General features: G+C 34.6%; 1 protein-coding gene across 6 annotated transcripts in view; it reads left to right on the top strand.

Annotated features, from left to right (window-relative positions):
- AGO1 (protein argonaute-1) overlaps positions 1-19070 on the top strand; it is a 57249-nt gene that overhangs the window by 16176 nt on the left and 22003 nt on the right. For 4 of the 6 annotated variants that reach the window (XM_074172101.1, XM_074172103.1, XM_074172104.1 and 1 more), the window contains 6 exons: positions 7670-7914; positions 8172-8538; positions 8596-8673; positions 8736-8958; positions 10652-10882; positions 14019-14211. In XM_074172101.1, coding sequence (XP_074028202.1) covers positions 7670-7914; positions 8172-8538; positions 8596-8673; positions 8736-8958; positions 10652-10882; positions 14019-14211 — 1337 coding nt within the window. Of the gene's footprint in view, positions 1-52; positions 372-7669; positions 7915-8171; positions 8539-8595; positions 8674-8735; positions 8959-10651; positions 10883-14018; positions 14212-19070 lie in introns of those variants that run through there. The other 2 variants (XM_074172105.1, XM_074172102.1) reach the window with 2 other exon arrangements.

The raw sequence follows: 19070 nt of genomic DNA on the forward strand, positions 1-19070 counted from the left end.
TTGCTAAAAAAATTGATGATAACGTAGTAAAACAAGGATTAGTTATATTTTTACGAGCTTTGTTGATCGTTGTGACGAGTTGTTTGTATTGAATTCCGCCGATTCAAAAATTCTTTTATTGTCAAAAGTATCTTGCATTTTGTGTGATATTTTAATGAACAAATTAGATGATTTGTGTGTCGAGTTGGATAGTTCTGCGTGTGTTGTGTTTCAGATGGTTAAAATACTTGATAGAATTAATCCCTGAGAAAACGTTTTTCAGTACAAAATACAATTTTATGTGTATTTCTTCATATCGTAGGGCTGTGTTTTGGCAACAATAAATATGCAATTGAAATTTACGGATAATTATATAGAAACATTCGAATTTAGTAAGTAGATACTTTTAATATATTTTGATCTAACTTTGTTGATGTTCGTTTTGTTAATGACTTAGTAAACATTTGAAAATGACTGAGATGTTCAAACTAACATTATAGTTATTGTAACAGATATCGGTATATTGTTTGAATATCTTGAAAAGTCAAAATTTGGTAAATTTTCGTTATGTGGACACCCGGCGATTTTGAAAAAATTTTTGACTGTTCTTACGTATTTTGATGCGTAGATTACGAATCCGAAAGAAAAAAGCGGCCCTTCAAAGTTCAGAAAAGGGCAACTTTTCAGCCTTCTTTTTCACTAAATAAACTATTTAAAAACACAAGCATTTATTCACTAGGTCACCTTTACACCTTATTCCTCCTTCTTTAACACTTTTCACTTCAATAATCAACATTTTTCTTATAAAAATGTTAAAAAATGTACGGAGTTGCTTTTTGGTTACATATCACTGTATTTTACGTTTTTAAGGTTAATGATATGGTTGGTACGACTGATGCAGTCCATATTCCTGAAGTAATTCAAATGTTTTTTACCTTCATTCTTTAGATCGTAAATTGGTTTTTGGTGGTGTATTACGAATTTGAAATAGTAGGCGACGGCAAATACCAACCGCTTTTTTCTGAAATGTCACTAGTAACTAACCTAAAAATAGAATAATGTCACCAGGAGAAGCATTCGTTTTTAAATTAAGTTTTTTATAAGAAAAATGTTGATTATTGAAGTGAAAAGTGTTAAAGAAGGAGGAATAAGGTGTAAAGGTGACCTAGTGAATAAATGCTTGTGTTTTTAAATAGTTTATTTAGTGAAAAAGAAGGCTGAAAAGTTGCCCTTTTCTGAACTTTGAAGGGCTGTAACTTTTTAAATAAGGGAGAGCGCCGCTTTTTTCTTTCGGATTCGTAATCTACGCATCAAAATACGTAAGTACAGTCAAACATTTTTTCAAAATCGCCGGGTGTCCACATAACAAAAATTTACCCAGGAAAGTTTTGAAATTGCAAGATGATATTGACTAGTTTTCATAAAACATTTTCTATATCAAAAATCAACCGTTCACGAAAGATATGCGTGTCTATCATTAAACTACGGGTTACGGAACCTTCTTTTTGAACAGTTACAGAAATTTTATCAAAGCTATTGATTTATTGTTATGGGTTTGATTGAAAACAGGATTTCAGATGAGTGAATAATGAATTGAAAAATGTTTATTCTACAGTGCTTTTCTTAAATGCTTCCGCTGCCCCCCACCTTTTATTTTTTGAACGGGTCAACTCGAAAAATTGAAATTTGGTATAATGACATTAATGCATGAATACTTTATTTTGAAGTGAAATTGACAGATGACACTTTCAAAATGGCGACTGGGCGCCATACTACAAAATGGAGGAACTTTTAATAAGTGCCTGAATACATTGACATTTAACTACATAATATGAGGTAATAATCTTGAGGTCAGTTCAGAAGATGCTCGAAATGGTTGCCTTGAACTTCTTGACATGAACAGCCCATCCGATATTTCACGCAGAACATTCTCGAACACAGTAACGTCAATATATCTACAAATATTTATTATTCTCTGCCGTATATCCAATATTGAAGCAGGTTCAGTTTCGTACACCTTTTGCTTCAAATAGCTCCAAATAGTCCAATGGTGTCAAATCTGGCGAGCGGGCTGGCCATTCTGTAGGACCTCGACGGCCAATTCAACGACCGGGTAGTAGTATCCAAATAGTTTCTTACTTGTCCGGAGTAATGTGGTGGTGCTCCATCTTGTTGGAATACAATATCCATATCGAATTCATTAGGATTCGCTTCAACGATTTCAGTGATGAGAGAATCAACAGTAGTTTCCAGCATATTCAAATACAGTTCCCCTGTTGAATTTTTATCAATAAATAGAGGTCCTGCAATATGGTTTCCCAATATTCCTGCCCAAACGTTAATTTTTTCTGGATATTAGGTATGTGTTTCCCGGAAAACGTGAGGATTGGTGTCACTCCAATAACGGCAATTTTGTCTGTGAACATTGCCGTTAAAAAAATGTATATTCGTCACTAAAACAAATATTGTGAAGATAGGTAGGATGCCTTGCAATGGTTTCCGTCATGATTTCGCATAATTCTGTTTTTTTAGTAGGGTCATCTTCAGTTAATTGGTGTACCATTTTAATTTTGTATGGATGATATCTATTCCTCTTCAAAAATATCCACACAGTAGAAGGAGACACCTCACTAACTTTCGCGACTTTTTTTACAGAGGACGATTCGGAAAACGTTCATTGAAAATCCTTTCGGTCTCGTGAAAGTTACGCGTCGCACCGTAAATGAAAATCGTTTCAATTTTTTCTTCCAATGGACGAGAATTGACCATTTTAGAGACTGTTGACGTTGTACCTTTCTACTAGTAAAACCGAAAACTAAATTAGAATATTCTAACTGAACAATGATGTTCATTGTCGTTTTTTGTCATTTTTATAAACAAAAAATAACTTAACAAACCTTATCGGGTTGTTGGAATTGCCATATGGCAGATAAAAAGGAATATTTCTAGAAATATCAATATTAATGTGTTTGTCTTCAAGAAATTATCAAATGTTCCGCCATTTTGTATTTGGTGAAGATATTGACTTCATATTCTAGGGTTGTGAAGTATTCGTCTGGAGCTTCAAAATGATGTGTCACAAGACCCCCCTTTCCATTTAATTTTTTTTCCCAGATAGCGCCCAGTCGTCATCATGAAAGTTTCATCTACCAATTTAACTTCAAAATAAAGTATTCATGCATTAATTTCATTATCCCAAATTTCAATTTTTTGAGTTGACCCGTTCAAAAAATAAAAGAGGGGGAACATTAAAGAAATACACTGTAAATGTTTCACAAAAGAGCGGAAATTCAAAAATATTAGCATTGCCTTTTCATACAAAATATAATAGTATATTATGCAACGATCATGTAATGATGGTTATTAAGACACGAGCATTAACCGGGATACGAAACGAGCCGAAGGCGAGTTTTGTATGGTATATGCGAGTGTATTAATAACCATTACATGAGGGTTGCATACGCTATTTTTTCTAAACCCGATAAATAATGAAAAACTATAAATATTATATTTGTATTGAACACATTTACAGTAATTAACACATTTAAAAAAAAAAAACACAAACTTAATGGTATTATCATGGATATATGAAAACTATAAAGATTCTAATTATATTTATATTGAATATAACAACTGTAATTAATCTGATCTTTTAAAAATATTGGAGTCGATGGTATTCCTTTTATATCGCTGTTTTCAGACATTTTGATAATATAGGTAGGTAATATGAAAACTGATTTTGACAAATAAAGCAATTAGTTACTTAGGTTAGAATCTAGGACAAACAAAGGAACAGGATTCTTGATTGAAAAATTATGGGTTTCTATTGGTTGATTATCTGTATCGTTATGAAAAATCTGTATCATAATGGATATCATTATGAAACGGATTATGGTCATATAAGTGTATTGTTAGAGTACGGGTGTAGAAAAATATTATTTCGAAGTCATTTTCGTTAACTTCCAGGCATTTATTAACTCTCAAATTGTTACAACACGACTGATTTCATGGGCATCTGGGGTATTGAGTAAAATTTTCTATTTATCGTTTATGAGTACTTTATTATCGTTCAATACAATAGGATTGCTATGGAAACAAATGAAGATAGTTGTTGATTTATTGATGTTGTCATTTGTATACGTGTATTTTATGAATGCGTGAGCAGAATGTCTTATAGGTTATACAACGAAGATTTGTTAAATTTGATTATGATCTATGGTGAATGTACTCGAATTATCGACCGGACATGCAGGTTATTTGCCTAAAGGTATAAGGAAAAACTGAAATCGAATCTCAATACAGTAAAAAGGCAGTTGAAAAATGTTTTGCATCATGGATCAATTCTTCCAAAAACAACCAAACGAAAGCATCAGATGGATGATGAACATCTGGAAATGATGTCTGGATATTTTGCTGCTCATCCGAATGCGACTTTGAAAGATTGTGAGAAAAACCTACCTTTTGAAAAGTGTTGTCCGACATTTTTTGGAGTATTTTAACAGCTTTTATTTTATATGTCGTATTTTTTCTTGCAAGGAAATCCTTTACTTGAGCCCAAACGAGTTCAATGGGATTAAGTTCGTAATGATAAGGGGACAGAAGCATCTTGTCGACTACGTATTCCGATTAACGAGCTGTATTGGAACATACTATGGGCAATAGTTGTTTTTAATCATACTTTCATCGAATGTATGCTTTTTTGTTGGAGCCGCTCGATGATATCCGCTTTTTTCCACGAATTAGTTGGTATTCTTTACACTTTTCTGGAATGATAATTGCGTTATCCATTACAATCACAGAGTTAGGTAGAATGAGGTCTAACATTTGTTCAAAGAATTCTTCAAACACATCGCCGTTCTTGTCTTCTTGGTAATCGCCATAATGCTTTGACTCAAACATCAACAAACCACCCTCCACAAAACCATCAACACTTCGGTTGTGGGTAATCAGTCGGTTTCCTTTTCCAGAAGGCGACCCAGTCTTCTGAAAATGCTGAGTTAACAAAGCACCCACGTCGAACCGCCCGGCTACCGACCGACCACTTTCATAATTTTGCTGTTTTTAACAGTTTTCGAATAAAAAATGAATGATTTATTAATTGATTGTGCTGTGAGCGGATGTCACAAAAGCAAGTTGGTCAATCAAAGAAGTGAATCCATCTAACTTTATTTTTTGACATCTACTCACCGCACAAGCAACCAATGAACTTTCTCTTACTTGATTTAGAAAACTCCTCGTTCGGTGTGGTAAAAATAAAAATAGTAGGTATATTTTCTTGTGTTATTTATTGAAATATGAAAATATTACACTTTTTATGCTTGTCATAAAGAGGGACTTGAAAAAGTGCAAAATCGCTTCACTAAATATATAATTTGGAAACTTGGCCTACCCTACTTTGGATTTAACTTGCAAATGTATTAGATTTTTCATCACTTCTGGACAGACGTAAACTTGCAATGGTTCTATTCCTTCACAAAATAATAAACTTCCACTACAATTGTTCAGCTATGTTAGATAAGCTTTGCCTTTCTGTTAACTCAAGATCTTTAAGAAGTAACCACATTTTTTCATTTGGGTTGCGATTCTACAAGACTAACTATGACCCGATGGCAATAAGTTGTAGACTTCAGAAAAATTTCAATGCATACTTTTCAGAACTTGATCTTTTTCATTTGTCATATTTAAAATTCAAAAACATGGCAATCAGACGACTCCATCCAGAGATTGTTCATTAAACTTCTGAATAGTCGTTTATTATTTCTTTTAATGATCATAAGTTATTCTAGTGTTTTACATGTCTTTTTTTTTATTTGTATTTGAACTTCCTTGGCTTGCCATTTGGATTTTATAACAATTATATAATGTACATCATCTGAAGATCTTGATCTGCCAATGTCCTCTCTCTTATAAAACAAAATGTAGGGTGTCTCCAGAGGCTCCACTAAATTCACTGCATCGCCAGAACACTTAGTGACATGACTGCCGTCAAACTTGAACCAGTCCGTTTCGTCTTTGAACAATGCGTAGTAATGACCAAAATCAACGCCAGAAACACAGTGAACAATGACTGCATGAATATTATAATAGTGGTGTGCTAAATTGAAATGTTCATCTATTTCGAACCTTCCAAAGAGTTTCTTGCTTCCGTCAGAGGTTGAGTCTTGTTTGAAAATCGTCAGTGTTATTATTAGATTGACTGGTGCCTCAGATATACTTGTTTCCTTATAACAGTCAGTTAGTTTGGCGCATGTTTGGCAATACAGTCGATCATCACCTGTTAAAAATTCCATTTTCAGATGATTTAACAATAAGCTTTGCACGGACTGGTTATTAATCATGTTAGGAAAAGCTAGATGAAGTTCCAGAAATTCACATAGGTTTTCACTTCCTCCTGAACATTTACTGCAAAGTAAACAAGTGAGTATTTTTCCAGCAAAAGATTTACAAACACAAGACGAGATAGACTGTACGGAATCATTCAATCCAGAGCGGTCAGGAGTATTGATTTTGTTATTGTTTTGCTCACGAAGAATATTCAACAAGAACCCCAAGCATTCGGAACAATCCTCTTGTCCTAAGGAGTATCTAGTGGACTTCAAAGACTCTAGGAAATCGGTTGGAGGGAAAGGTGATGCATTGGTCAACGACGAAACGGACTGGTTTAAGTTTGACGATAGTTGTGTCACGAAGTGTTCTGGCGATGCATTGAATCTATTGGAGCCTCTGGAGACACCCTACATTTTGTTTTATAAGAGAGAGGACATTGTTAGATCAAGATCTTCAGATGATGTGGTGCTGCAGGTTTTTTCGCGTTTTCCTGCAGCTGAAAAAGCAAATGCGCCACTGGAATCAATGAAGTCGCCCGGGAGCGCCAATAAATTTTTATTGTTGTTTTTATTTTTATCGTTGTATTATAATTTTCATAATTAAAATAAACGTACATGCTAAAAAAATATAATGTACTACTTGACAAATGAAAATGCATACCTTTATTTATTGTGAAGTAATAACTTGACTCTAGGGTTTGTTTGCACATTGATGTAACATTTGGGACTTTGTTACAATTCTGTAATGTACTTGATATAGTTACGTTTGGTTTTATAATTTAATTGATCATTAGTGTTGAATGTATTTATAATATTTTTTAGTATATTCTTTTATGTTCCATTTGGTATTTTATTAATAGTTTGTGGTGTACTGGACAAATAAAAATAAATAGGTTTATTTATTTTTAAGCAATTACAATAGTTTATCTTAAGGATCTTACTTGTTGGGTCCATAACTTAACTGGATTCAACAATTGACATTTTCTTGATGTACCATTTGGAATTTTATAACAATTCTGTAGTGTACTTGACCGATACTCTAGCAAACAATTTCACCATTGTTGTTTTTTTCAGCTGAAATTTAGTTCACAATTTCTTTTTGGCTATCATTGAAGACATACCTTGGCCTTCTTTCAAAGCTCCCATTATTTTGTCGATAATCGGTATTTTTTTCTTGAAACAAAAGGAAAGTACTATTCTTCTAATTGCAAGTTTGTAGTTTTCATCAACAGGCAGAGATTTCCTTCCTGAAAATGGATGCACACACTTTAGGATAAAGCTATTATTAGGATGCCATTCGGTTAGGGACTATACAGTTGAAACCTTTTTTCTTGTCATTGCTGATTGTTGTTTTTTTATTCCAGCGGGCCCTTCTGGAACCCCCCTGGGTGCAACTAGCACAGCAGTTGCCTTACCTGGTGCAACTAGCGTAGTTGCTGCAGTTTCACCACCAGCAGAGCCCCCGGTCTTCCAATGTCCACGAAGGCCCAACCTTGGCCGGGAAGGTCGACCTATCGGACTGAAGGCCAACCATTTCCAAATAACAATGCCTCGAGGTTTTGTTCATCACTATGATGTCAACATTCAACCCGACAAATGCCCTAGAAAGGTAAGTAGTTTAAACCATTAACTAAAACAATTATGATGTGTATTTATGGATATTTAAGGATGCTACCTAAAATGAAGTAGTTTTTGAGGCATTTTGAAGTTTGCATCTCTTCTGCTATTACTTCATTCAAATTTGATTGAGTGAATTACCTATTTGGTATCAGAAAAAAAAATGGTGATACTGAAAACCTCGGTAGCGAAAGCCTGAACCATTTTGTCTATTTATTCATAATAATATTTTCAATAAAATAATTCTAGGTAAACAGAGAAATTATAGAAACGATGGTGAAAGCATACGGTAAAATTTTTGGCAGCCTGAAACCAGTATTCGATGGCAGGAGTAATCTTTATACGAGAGATCCTCTGCCTATTGGCAACTCCAGAGAAGAACTGGAAGTCACACTGCCGGGCGAGGGAAAGGATAGACTATTTCGAGTCAGCATCAAGTGGGTGGCTCAAGTTTCGCTTTATGGTCTGGAAGAGGCATTGGAAGGTAGAACTAGACAGATACCATACGAGGCTATTTTAGCCTTGGATGTTGTCATGAGGCATTTGCCCTCTATGAGTTATACACCAGTCGGAAGGAGCTTCTTCAGCAGCCCGGAGGGATACTACCATCCACTAGGTTCATGATTCTATGATTCACAGCGGATCTTTCATTTAAATATTTTTCTATTTATAGGTGGTGGCCGGGAAGTTTGGTTTGGTTTTCATCAGTCAGTTAGGCCTAGCCAGTGGAAAATGATGCTCAACATTGATGGTATAACTGTGATTGCTTCTATTGAAGGATTGAAGTCTTCCTAATTCCACCGTTCTTTTCAGTTTCTGCAACGGCATTTTATAAAGCACAACCTGTGATAGAATTTATGTGTGAAGTACTTGATATCCGAGACATCAATGAGCAGCGAAAACCTTTAACGGACAGCCAGCGTGTCAAATTCACAAAAGAAATCAAAGGACTCAAAATAGAAATAACTCACTGTGGGGCTATGAGAAGAAAGTACAGAGTGTGTAACGTAACTAGAAGACCTGCACAGATGCAGTCGTAAGTAGAAAAAGTTTAATACTGCTTCATTTAAATATGAATATTCAGTAAGAGTGAGTTGAGAAGAATCGAAAGTTTCAGCATAGATTTTACTTGAAATTCAATTTTCAGTATAGCAACTATGTAACCAACCCAGTACTTATAGTTATAACTTGCAACTACTCATCAAAAAAACTAAAGGTATCTGCAGAGTTCACATTATGAAAGTATGTACTCCAGAGTTGATTAAACTTTGAGATTTCGTAGCTGAGATTTTCACTGAACAGTTTACAAAACCGCAACAAGTGTTTCACTACGTAATAACTTTCTCAGGAATTACTTATTTATATTCACCCATCAATTGAATTCACCGCTGAAGTGGTAGTGAAAAATTCAAATTTTTTTCTAGATTTGATCATCACTAAAATTAATGATAAACATTATATTGAAATTTTCCACAAACCATCCTATAAAAAAGACATTTTCATATTTAATTCCTCGACACATCCCTAACAGCACAAAGTAGCAGCTTTCGATAGTATGCTTCCCAGACGACTGAATATTCCAGAAAGTAAGTTTAGAGAGAGCTGAGTTTCATCAAACAAATTGCTATCAACAACGGTCTTCTCCATTCTTTCCAAAAAAGTCATTCATAAGGTCTCTACCACTTCAAGAAACGATAATAAAATGTTTTAGGTGCAGAACAAATAATAATTTAATAAAATTATCAAAAACAACAAAGACAAAGCTTTCAGTATTGGATAGATCAGTAGTGTATGAGTTCACTTGTGGTTCTTGACAAACACCTTATATTGGCTAAACGGGGAGAACATTTTCATAAGGATTCAAAGAACACATGAGTAGTTTCATGAATGTTGAAACCAATTCCACATTTGCAAACCATCTTTTAGCAGAGGGACATGATTTCAACCATGACTCATTTCGAAGAGAAAGGTTTGAAACTCAGTCTTTCACAATGCTTGAAAATTAATAGATTTAAGAATTCAAAAAATTCACTGAATGACCTAATAGAATTGAATTCTTCCCCCCCCCCCTCTAGAATATATTTTTCTAATGTGGAAATCGGTAATTAGTTTATTACATGTTCATTTGAAGAGTTGGTGAAATTTCTTTTGTGTTGTTCAAATTTTCAATCAGTTCTGGTGAAATTATTAGTCATTGAGTGGGTAAAAGGAATTATGATTCAAATTGTTATATGTAGCACTAATTAGGTAGAATTTAGTCGGTATGGAGACGCCTGAGGAAGCAATTGTATAGTGAAACACGTGTCGTAGTTTTGTAAAATGTCTAGTAAAAATCTTACCAAGTGTTATGAGATTACTGTCCCGATAAATTTTGTAAATATATTGTCATATTACAGCTTTATTCTGTTTGAAAACAGGGTAATCAGACTTAGAGCATGTTTTTGAACTTTGTGCAGTACCTCTTTTATGTTACCAGAAAACATTTGCAAATAACGAGAGTACACTTATCATACTTTGAATAAGTTACTATCATTAAATTTGTTTTAACGTTTTAATGTATCTTCACTTGTATGAGATGTACTTCCTAACCTATAAATACAGATGTATTGAACAGGCTTTTGTGTGCTTCATCATGAACAACATTTTCTGTAAGTGCAGTAAGAGAGAAAAAATTAATATAAGACATGTGTATTTATACACATAAATATTTTTGAATGTGTTTTCCTTAGATTTCCGCTTCAGCTTGAAAACGGACAAACTGTGGAATGTACAGTTGCAAAATACTTTTTAGACAAATACAAGATGAAGCTTAGGTACCCACATTTGCCATGTCTCCAGGTTGGACAAGAACACAAGCACACTTATTTACCATTAGAAGTTTGTAATATAGTTGCGGGTCAGAGGTGTATCAAGAAATTGACTGACATGCAGACATCTACTATGATCAAGGCTACAGCAAGGTAAATATACTTATCTAGAAGCGATTAGCGACTTTTTTTTTGTATTGTACAATCGTCTCTAACATATGTTCACAGTTTCAGCTGTTTAGCATGTTTAGTTTATTGATGAGAGGCATAAAGGTTAAAAGTGTTTTGCATGTTCGACGATTTTCTGCTATTGAAAAAATTTGCATCAAATTTTGTGTAAAAAATGGAATGAAGTGCTCAAAAATACTTGAAATGTTGACAGTGGCATACAGTCAGAATATGTTTACAAGTGGTACAAGCTTTTCAAGCTCTTAGGAGAGGCTGAAATTCCGATCTTGGATAACAATGAAGGACAATGAACAATTCCATTAATAATTTAAAAGAAAATCTTCGAGTCTTTAGTATCCCTTCTGTTACAGAGTGTTCCAAGATCTATGAGTGAATGTAGTTGAGGATAGTTATATATGTAGTTCTCAGGAGTAATTCTGGATTTGAACGCAACCAATCTCAGGAATTTTCTCTGAACTTATATATGGATGTGGCTTGCTTCTATATGATGAGTTCCAAACAGAATATATGTATTCAAGATGAGATCTCACCAGAGAGCAGTACAGAATTTTCAAGCATTTGATATAAGTGGAATCTGAGGTGCATTTTCTTAGTAAGCCTAGCATTTTGAGGGACTTATTAACAGTGGCTGACATGTAGGGTTGAAATGAATGAGCTGTCTAGAAGTAAACCCAAGTCTTTTATTTCTGTAACATTACTGAGTGGAACTTGATTTATAGTATAAGAGAACGTTAAGAGAATACGTTTATGGCTAAAAATTATGGAATGGCATTTACTTGTATTCCATACCATCGTCAAAACACCAACTGGATAATTGGTTCAGCTTGCTCTGGATTCCTACACAGTCATTAAGTGTATCGATTTTCTCATAAACTCAAATCATCTTTATATCCAATCGTTCGAATGGCGGCACGCCAAGTTCGATCAAATGTTTTTTTTATTATCCTGTAAGTGTAGAATTAGTTACAAAAAGCTTAAAGGTGAAACTAAAAATAAGATAATTTACCAAGAGTAACACATTCATTGAATTTTTCATTTTATTATTCAATCATTTTCTGAAGGGAGTAATAGGTTTTCTCTAGTAGGAAAGACTTAAGTGTAATTTTGAAGCTGTGGATAGTACTATTCTATTCTCCATCGCAACCCACAAGGGCTTATTGTGGCTCACATGGTCAAATGGTGAAAGTACGGATGTGCCGAACTCTACGTACCTATATTTTCATATCTTCAACCTGATAATGACTAGCACCACTTCCCTAACATTCTAAGGAAATCAAAAAAATCGGTCAAAAATATAAAATGAGTCAATTTCGGTCCCGACAAAACTTACGCTGTAAATACCCGTCATTCGCAGTTTCTTTTAATATCTTAAGTTGGTGAGATGCAAAAGCGTGTGCTCTGATTGAATGGCGAGTTTCGTGACAGTTTGAGGACGCAACGTGACAATTTGGTACACTATGATTGGATCACCGTTGGGTGACAGGACACCACGTGATAATTTGGTTGACTGGATAGTCTGTCTGCCTTGCGAGCGGAGAAGCAACCTGGCTGGTGTCATGACGTCACCGCCTGCCGTCTGTCTCGCTCAATCCGGGGGACTTCTACTTTCTTAGTTTTTCAGTTTAAGTAGTAGCAGATTAAATAATCTGAACCCTATTACATTGGGGGAATTGTAAGTCAGTGCATTTTTACAATATGGCATATGAGAGTCTGTCTTGCACCTGGTATCAATAGATGCACATTTTCATTACTTATGAAACAGTTATAGTTATATAAAAACAACACATAATTCGAATATATACAGGCATGGCAATGTTAGTATTTCAAGATTTAAAAAAATGCTTTTACAGCTTGTATTTCTTGAGACTCCTGCTATACATCTTATAATCTTCTTCTGGGCGACAAGAACATCTTTGCATGAAGAGGAAGCTCCCCAGCAAGTAATACCATACCAAAGACGCGATTTGACTTGAGCATGATACAGCATAATCAGCTGTTTCTGGTCTAAAATATTACAAGGGTTTCTCAGAAGATAATTCATGGAGTTCAATTTTGATATAACTGTTCCACAATGAGTTTTCCAGCTGAGAAATTCATCCAAGTGTACACCTAAAAACTTCACCATAAAGCACAGAGAAATTTCATCATCTTCAATTCTCAAGTTGAAACTGGCTATTTCTTTTTGTCTAGCATGAAACCTTATCAAACGTGTTTTTTGATTATTCAAATGTAGGGAATTTTCCTTGAACCAGGTGTTTAATTTTTGCAGGATTAAGTTACCTTTGGTTTGTAGATTTTGATCTATTTTATCTGATATAACCACTGATGTGTCATCTTCATATAGTGTAAAAAATGTAGAGATGGATTCCATATTATTCACATATACCTAATAAAAAAAGTATAGGGCCCAATACTGATCCCTGTGCGACACCAACATTAATATCCACATAATTGGATGTATATAACTTTTTCACATTATTATTATCATTGATGATACTGACATATTGTTTCCGTGATGAGACAAACGTTTTCATCCAAATGTCAAGGATTTGCTCACTATTTTCTTCTATTATTGTGGCGTAGTGCATCAAGTTCTTGCCACACGGTTATACGGTCAATAAAGAGTATTATCTTGTAGCCATGCGCCGATTGCTAGAAGCAATAAGAAGAAAACGTCCGGTATTGTGGAAAAACAAGTCATGGCTTTTACATCACAAAAATGTACCTGCTTACTCGCTTGTTCATAATTTTTTTTGGCCAAAAACAACACCATAATCATGCCTCAACCACCTTATTCACCAGTTTTGGCCCCTTGCGACTTTTTCCTGCCCGTAAGATTGAAGATACCCATGATAGGATGGCGTTTTGCGACGATGGAGGATTTTAAACGTCGAATCACTTGTAATATTCTCATGGTGTGATCTTAGATATCTTCAACTGATTAAAAAAAACACTCTGTTTAATAAAAAAGGTCTATTTACTCGAAGCTATTCGTTTCAGAAGAATATTTGAAATTTCGTCATCTCCAGAAAACCTAGAATTTTTCAATTTATAAAGAAGTTGTAATTTATTTGATACAAAGATTTTTGTTTTATTTCAGATCAGCACCGGACCGAGAACGGGAAATCAACAATCTAGTACGAAGAGCTGATTTTAATAATGATGAGTACGTACAGGAGTTTGGTCTGACAATCAGTAACAACATGATGGAGGTTCGAGGGAGAGTATTACCTCCACCCAAATTACAATATGGCGGTAGAGTCGCCTCTCTCAGCGGACAGGTGGGCTGGCACGTTAGTTTCCCGTTGCATTTATTATTTTTTTAGTTTGTAGTTGACAGATTGCAGGCGTCAGACGAATTATCGAATGTTGATAGAAAGAAGTAAATGTGAACTGTATACCTTCACTTTCGTGATGGTTTTTTATTGAAGTGTTACGTCCAGGTTTTTATCTGGAGAAATTGAAAAACATTGGAAAGTCTTGCCAAATCGTTTTTGGCATTTTACAGTTGTGAGTAACTTGCTGAAAGAGAAACGTTAATTTCATTAAGGTAGAAGTATACTTGGTAATGTTCTAAAACACCTTTTACGAGTATGATATTCAATTAAAATCGGTAATATTCATAACAGATTCTTTGAGAAAATATTTTTGAATTGGTTACCTGCAGTCTGTATTCATTCCTAGTTGAATTCTGTTTTTTTTTAATCGTTGCACCATCTGTACCTATTTATTGGTTTTTTGAATGAATGTTAAAGAAGATTCAACATGTTAAAGGGTATCTATTAGGATTTAAATTATGCTGCAGATCAGTATAAACTATTCTCTGTCAAACCAAGCAACGCAGTGCTCCAAAACATCATTCATAGTGCCCGTGATCTCCCAGACAAGGCTGCTTAGGGACACAAATTAGCAGTTTCTTGAGCCGTATCATTGCCTTGACATTTAAAAAATTTTGAACTTTAAAATACCTGTGTACACACCACAGACGTTAAAACGTAACTGACAACTTCGACACTATAACAATAAATTCCGTCAGCCAATTGCAGTTAAATCTGATTGGCCAGCTTGAGGAGGCTCCTTTATTTTACCCAATAGATGCAAATATGCGTGGTGATCATGCTTTGGGTTCATTTTTTTATTAGATGGATACAGTTTAAGTTTTGTTAATGCTTAATATGATTATAAAATCATTGTTTTTTTACAACTTGACTTCTTTGAGAAATATAATATAAAATTCATAGAACACTGAGAAGTGCAGAAACAAATTTTAAGCTATTTAAAATGTAAAATAAAGTTATATATATATACAAAAATAACCTATGTAAAATAGTAGGAGAACTTAGTTATAATACATAACTGTTACTTAGTCATGTTCCATTAAAGAAGTGTATGAACTCTTCACTTTTATAAAACACCATTTCTATAAGAAAACTTTTTACCCTTTTAGCAAATTTAACTAGGACTAGTTCCTTCCATTCTTTTGTGTCATATTGTAATATTTAATAGACAGAAATCTGAAAGAGTTGAGATTCTTGGATAAGCGAAAATACGGCACTATAACGGATTTATATCTGGTATTATATTTATTTTGAACAGTATAACTGGAAATGTTTTTCTTGGCAAAAAGTAAGCATTCATAAATGAATTGATTAGTCACAGTCAATATACCTGTTTTTTGAATAGTGGACGACAACTTTCATCAAGTTTTGAAATTGGTATTACTCTTATTGCCCTTTTTTGCATTATGAGAATTTTATCAACATGTGCCAATCCACCCCATAAGAGAATTCCGTAGGACATGGTACTGTGAAAGAGACCGTGGTAGGCTGTGAGAACAACACTTTCATTTACAATATCTTTGATATTTCTTAAGAGATAGATGGAGGTAGCTAATTTATTTCTCAGATTGGTTATGTGAGCCTCCCATGTCAGCTTACAATCTAATGTTAGTCCCAGGCATTTTACCGGCAAATTGTCCTCCAGGGTTAAGTTGTAATTCAGAGTAAAAAGTAACGTTTTTGTTTTATCATTATTCAGACACAATCTTACATTCGTGAAATATTCCTGAGCACTTTTGAGGGTGTATGATTCAATATTCTGATCATAGTTTCTCATTGAAACTAGTAATGTGGTATCATCAGCATATTCAACATGTTTTGACGATAAGAAATGAGTTATGTCATTAACATAAATAATAAATAGTATGGGACCTAAGATTGAACCCTGGGGAACCCCCCATGTAATTTCCCTTTTGGATGATACCTTTCCGTTTGAGGAGGTACACTGATATCTTCCTGTACGGTAACTCTGAATGAATGAAAAAGCATTTCCTCTGACACCATAACTTTCCAATTTCATTAAAAGAATTTCATGTGACACACAATCAAAAGCTTTGGAAAGGTCCAAAAAAGATGCTAGTGTCACATTTCCTTTCTCAAATTCATCTGTGATGTGAATAATCATATCTACAAGTGCAGTTATAGTAGACTTTCCCTCACGAAATCCATGTTGTTTAGGGTTCAGTACATTTTTTCTCTCTAAATAGTTGATCAGTCTGATTTTATAAGCCAATTCAAGCAATTTTGATAGAATAGGAACTAGGGAGATGGGTCGGTAATTACTGATATTATTTTTGTTACCCTTTTTAAAAATCGGTATAACATATGTTTTTTCCATTGATCGAAGCAGTGCTGGAAGTCTTCTTTGGTGAGGGTCTTTAGGAGCTTTGCCGTTTTATGCCGCTTCTATCGACGATTCAAATCGGGACACTTTAAAACCAAAGTTTAGCTTCGGAAACAAAAAAGTCGCACGGTGCCAAATCTGGCGAGGGCGGCGCGTGTTCGAGAACTGGAGTTTGTTTATCGGCCAAATACCGCTTCACAGATAGCACGTTATGGGCAGGTGCGTTGTCCTGGTGCAAAATCCACAAGTTGTTCTTCCACGTTCTTCTTACGAACTCGTTCTTGAAGTGTTGCCAACTGTCAAATAGTAAGTCTGGAACCAATTCAGTCATCACGATGCTGTTAATGTCGAAAAAAAACGATCAACATTGGCTTGAATTTTGATTTGGACATACTTGCTCTCTCGGCCCTCACTGAAGCGCTTACACCACTCAAAAACATGCGCATGAGATAGAGAATAGCCCCCATTGGCCTCTTGCAACAATTTATAGCACTCAGTCGGAGTTTTTTCAATTTAACGAGAAATTTGATATTGATACGTTGCTCCAGTTTTTCGTCACATATGGTTTCGGTACGAGAAAAAAAAAACACGTTAGTTTCAAACCGCTACTGCACAAATACTATAATAGTGACGAAAACCTGTTATGGAACGTGAATAAAGAAGATTTCCGGATACCCAACGAACTACTCGTTTTTTCCTCACTCCTCTAGGGCGCCCTTTAGGCGCGCAGTCTCGTTATTTAATAGCCGGACACCGTACTGCTCTGCATAAATATTTTTCAATAGAACATAAATATGTTTAAAGAGAACTAAAGTATTTCTCAGTTGATTTCAATTTGGAATATGAAAGCAACAGAAACGTCTTCGTTTAAAATAATCGAATAATGAGATGAGATCACGTGAAAATTTGCCGAACTAACGTCTCTAGTTTATATAACATACTAGTTGTTGCCCGCGGCTTCGTCCGCGTAGAATTTGGTAGTTGTAGTACTAATTAGTACTATGTTGCTGTATCGCTGCTGTTTTGACAGAATCAGGATCGACGAACTTAGGCGTGTGCAGCGTTATAAAACAGTGCTTTCAAAAAACTGTTCTACAGCGCCATCTAGTGGCGAGTTACAGAAAAATTGATAGCCTTAAAACCTTCTCTATGAAAAACTACTCATACATGTCAAGTTTCATCACGATCGATTGAGTGATGAAGAAGTTTATCACTTCCAACCAATCAACCCACCAACCAACCAACAAACATCTATTTTTATATATTAGATAAAAATAGAAATTGAATTATCTATATACCATAACATTGAAACATAAACAATGGAGTCGTATACAGTTACCTCATGGTGGTAATTGACCATGAAGTCTTAGGCCGATCTGAAAATTATAACTAAGCAAGTTCACTCTCATACAAATTTGTTATACCCTACATTTTTTATCTTCGAATTCAGTGATAATATTGTAATTTAGTGTTTAATGTGCTCGAGTTAGTATGTCGTATTTTCATTATTTTAGATATCAGTGTATTAGTTCGTGAGACATTTGCTGTGATGAGTTTGACAGTATTTCATTTGTAATGTTTGGGAACTTAATTTTTGATTTTTGAATGGGAATGTGAAAACCAATGTTTATATTTCCACGCCGTTTGAAAAATGTAGAATCTGTATCACTCATCCAAACCAATGAAATCTTGATATTATCGAGGAATGGTAAATATTGAAGAGAGATCTTTGGTTTTCAATAGGCACCAGATGAAATAATTTATAAACAATTCTTCTCAAGAGCAGAACCTCACATTCAGATTAGATGTCAAAAAATGAAAAAAATATGAAATGTTCACAGATCATGATTTAAAATATTATTTATACCTAAAATGTGGGGTTGTAGAGTATTGGTACATGGGATGTTTCTTCCCCGCTTGGGGCTTTGTTACTAAATCTCATAGATGAAGGTTTCATACATGTACTGCAGCTGCGTTGAAATTAATCGAGTACCAAGTACTTTGCTATTTGGGTTGGATCTTCCCTGCGCTGATGAGAGGTTATACCTCAAAAACGGTCTGTAGAACCTGCTGCTGAACGAACGAAGAAATACCTACGAGACTAACCCTTGTGAGGTATCTTGCATAACTGTCTGTCGGATATTATCAAGTATCCAGCGTGGTATTAGCCGGGGAAGTAGTTGTTTTCCGAAAGGTGTTTACCAGAACTTACTCTGTAGGTAGTTGGGAGAGATGAACGTTTCAAGATTTTATTTTGAAATATTCATTTTGTTGTGCCGGTAAACTACATATAATCCAGCAGATTCAATATTTTTGTATTATTATCATTTAAAAAATATTTGGCATGAAACTGTTTCAATGTGTATGATGTTAGCGTGTGTTTTTTAAATATTTTTGTGTGATTGCTATAGAATATGTTCTGTATATGATTTAGTGAAGCTAAATGTGTTACGTCGATACAATTGGCTTT

Source organism: Leptinotarsa decemlineata, unplaced genomic scaffold (genome assembly GCF_025532065.1).
Source record: "Leptinotarsa decemlineata unplaced genomic scaffold, Ldec_3_MD MMD2_tig00000035_RagTag_RagTag, whole genome shotgun sequence".
Classification (NCBI taxonomy): domain Eukaryota; kingdom Metazoa; phylum Arthropoda; class Insecta; order Coleoptera; family Chrysomelidae; genus Leptinotarsa; species Leptinotarsa decemlineata.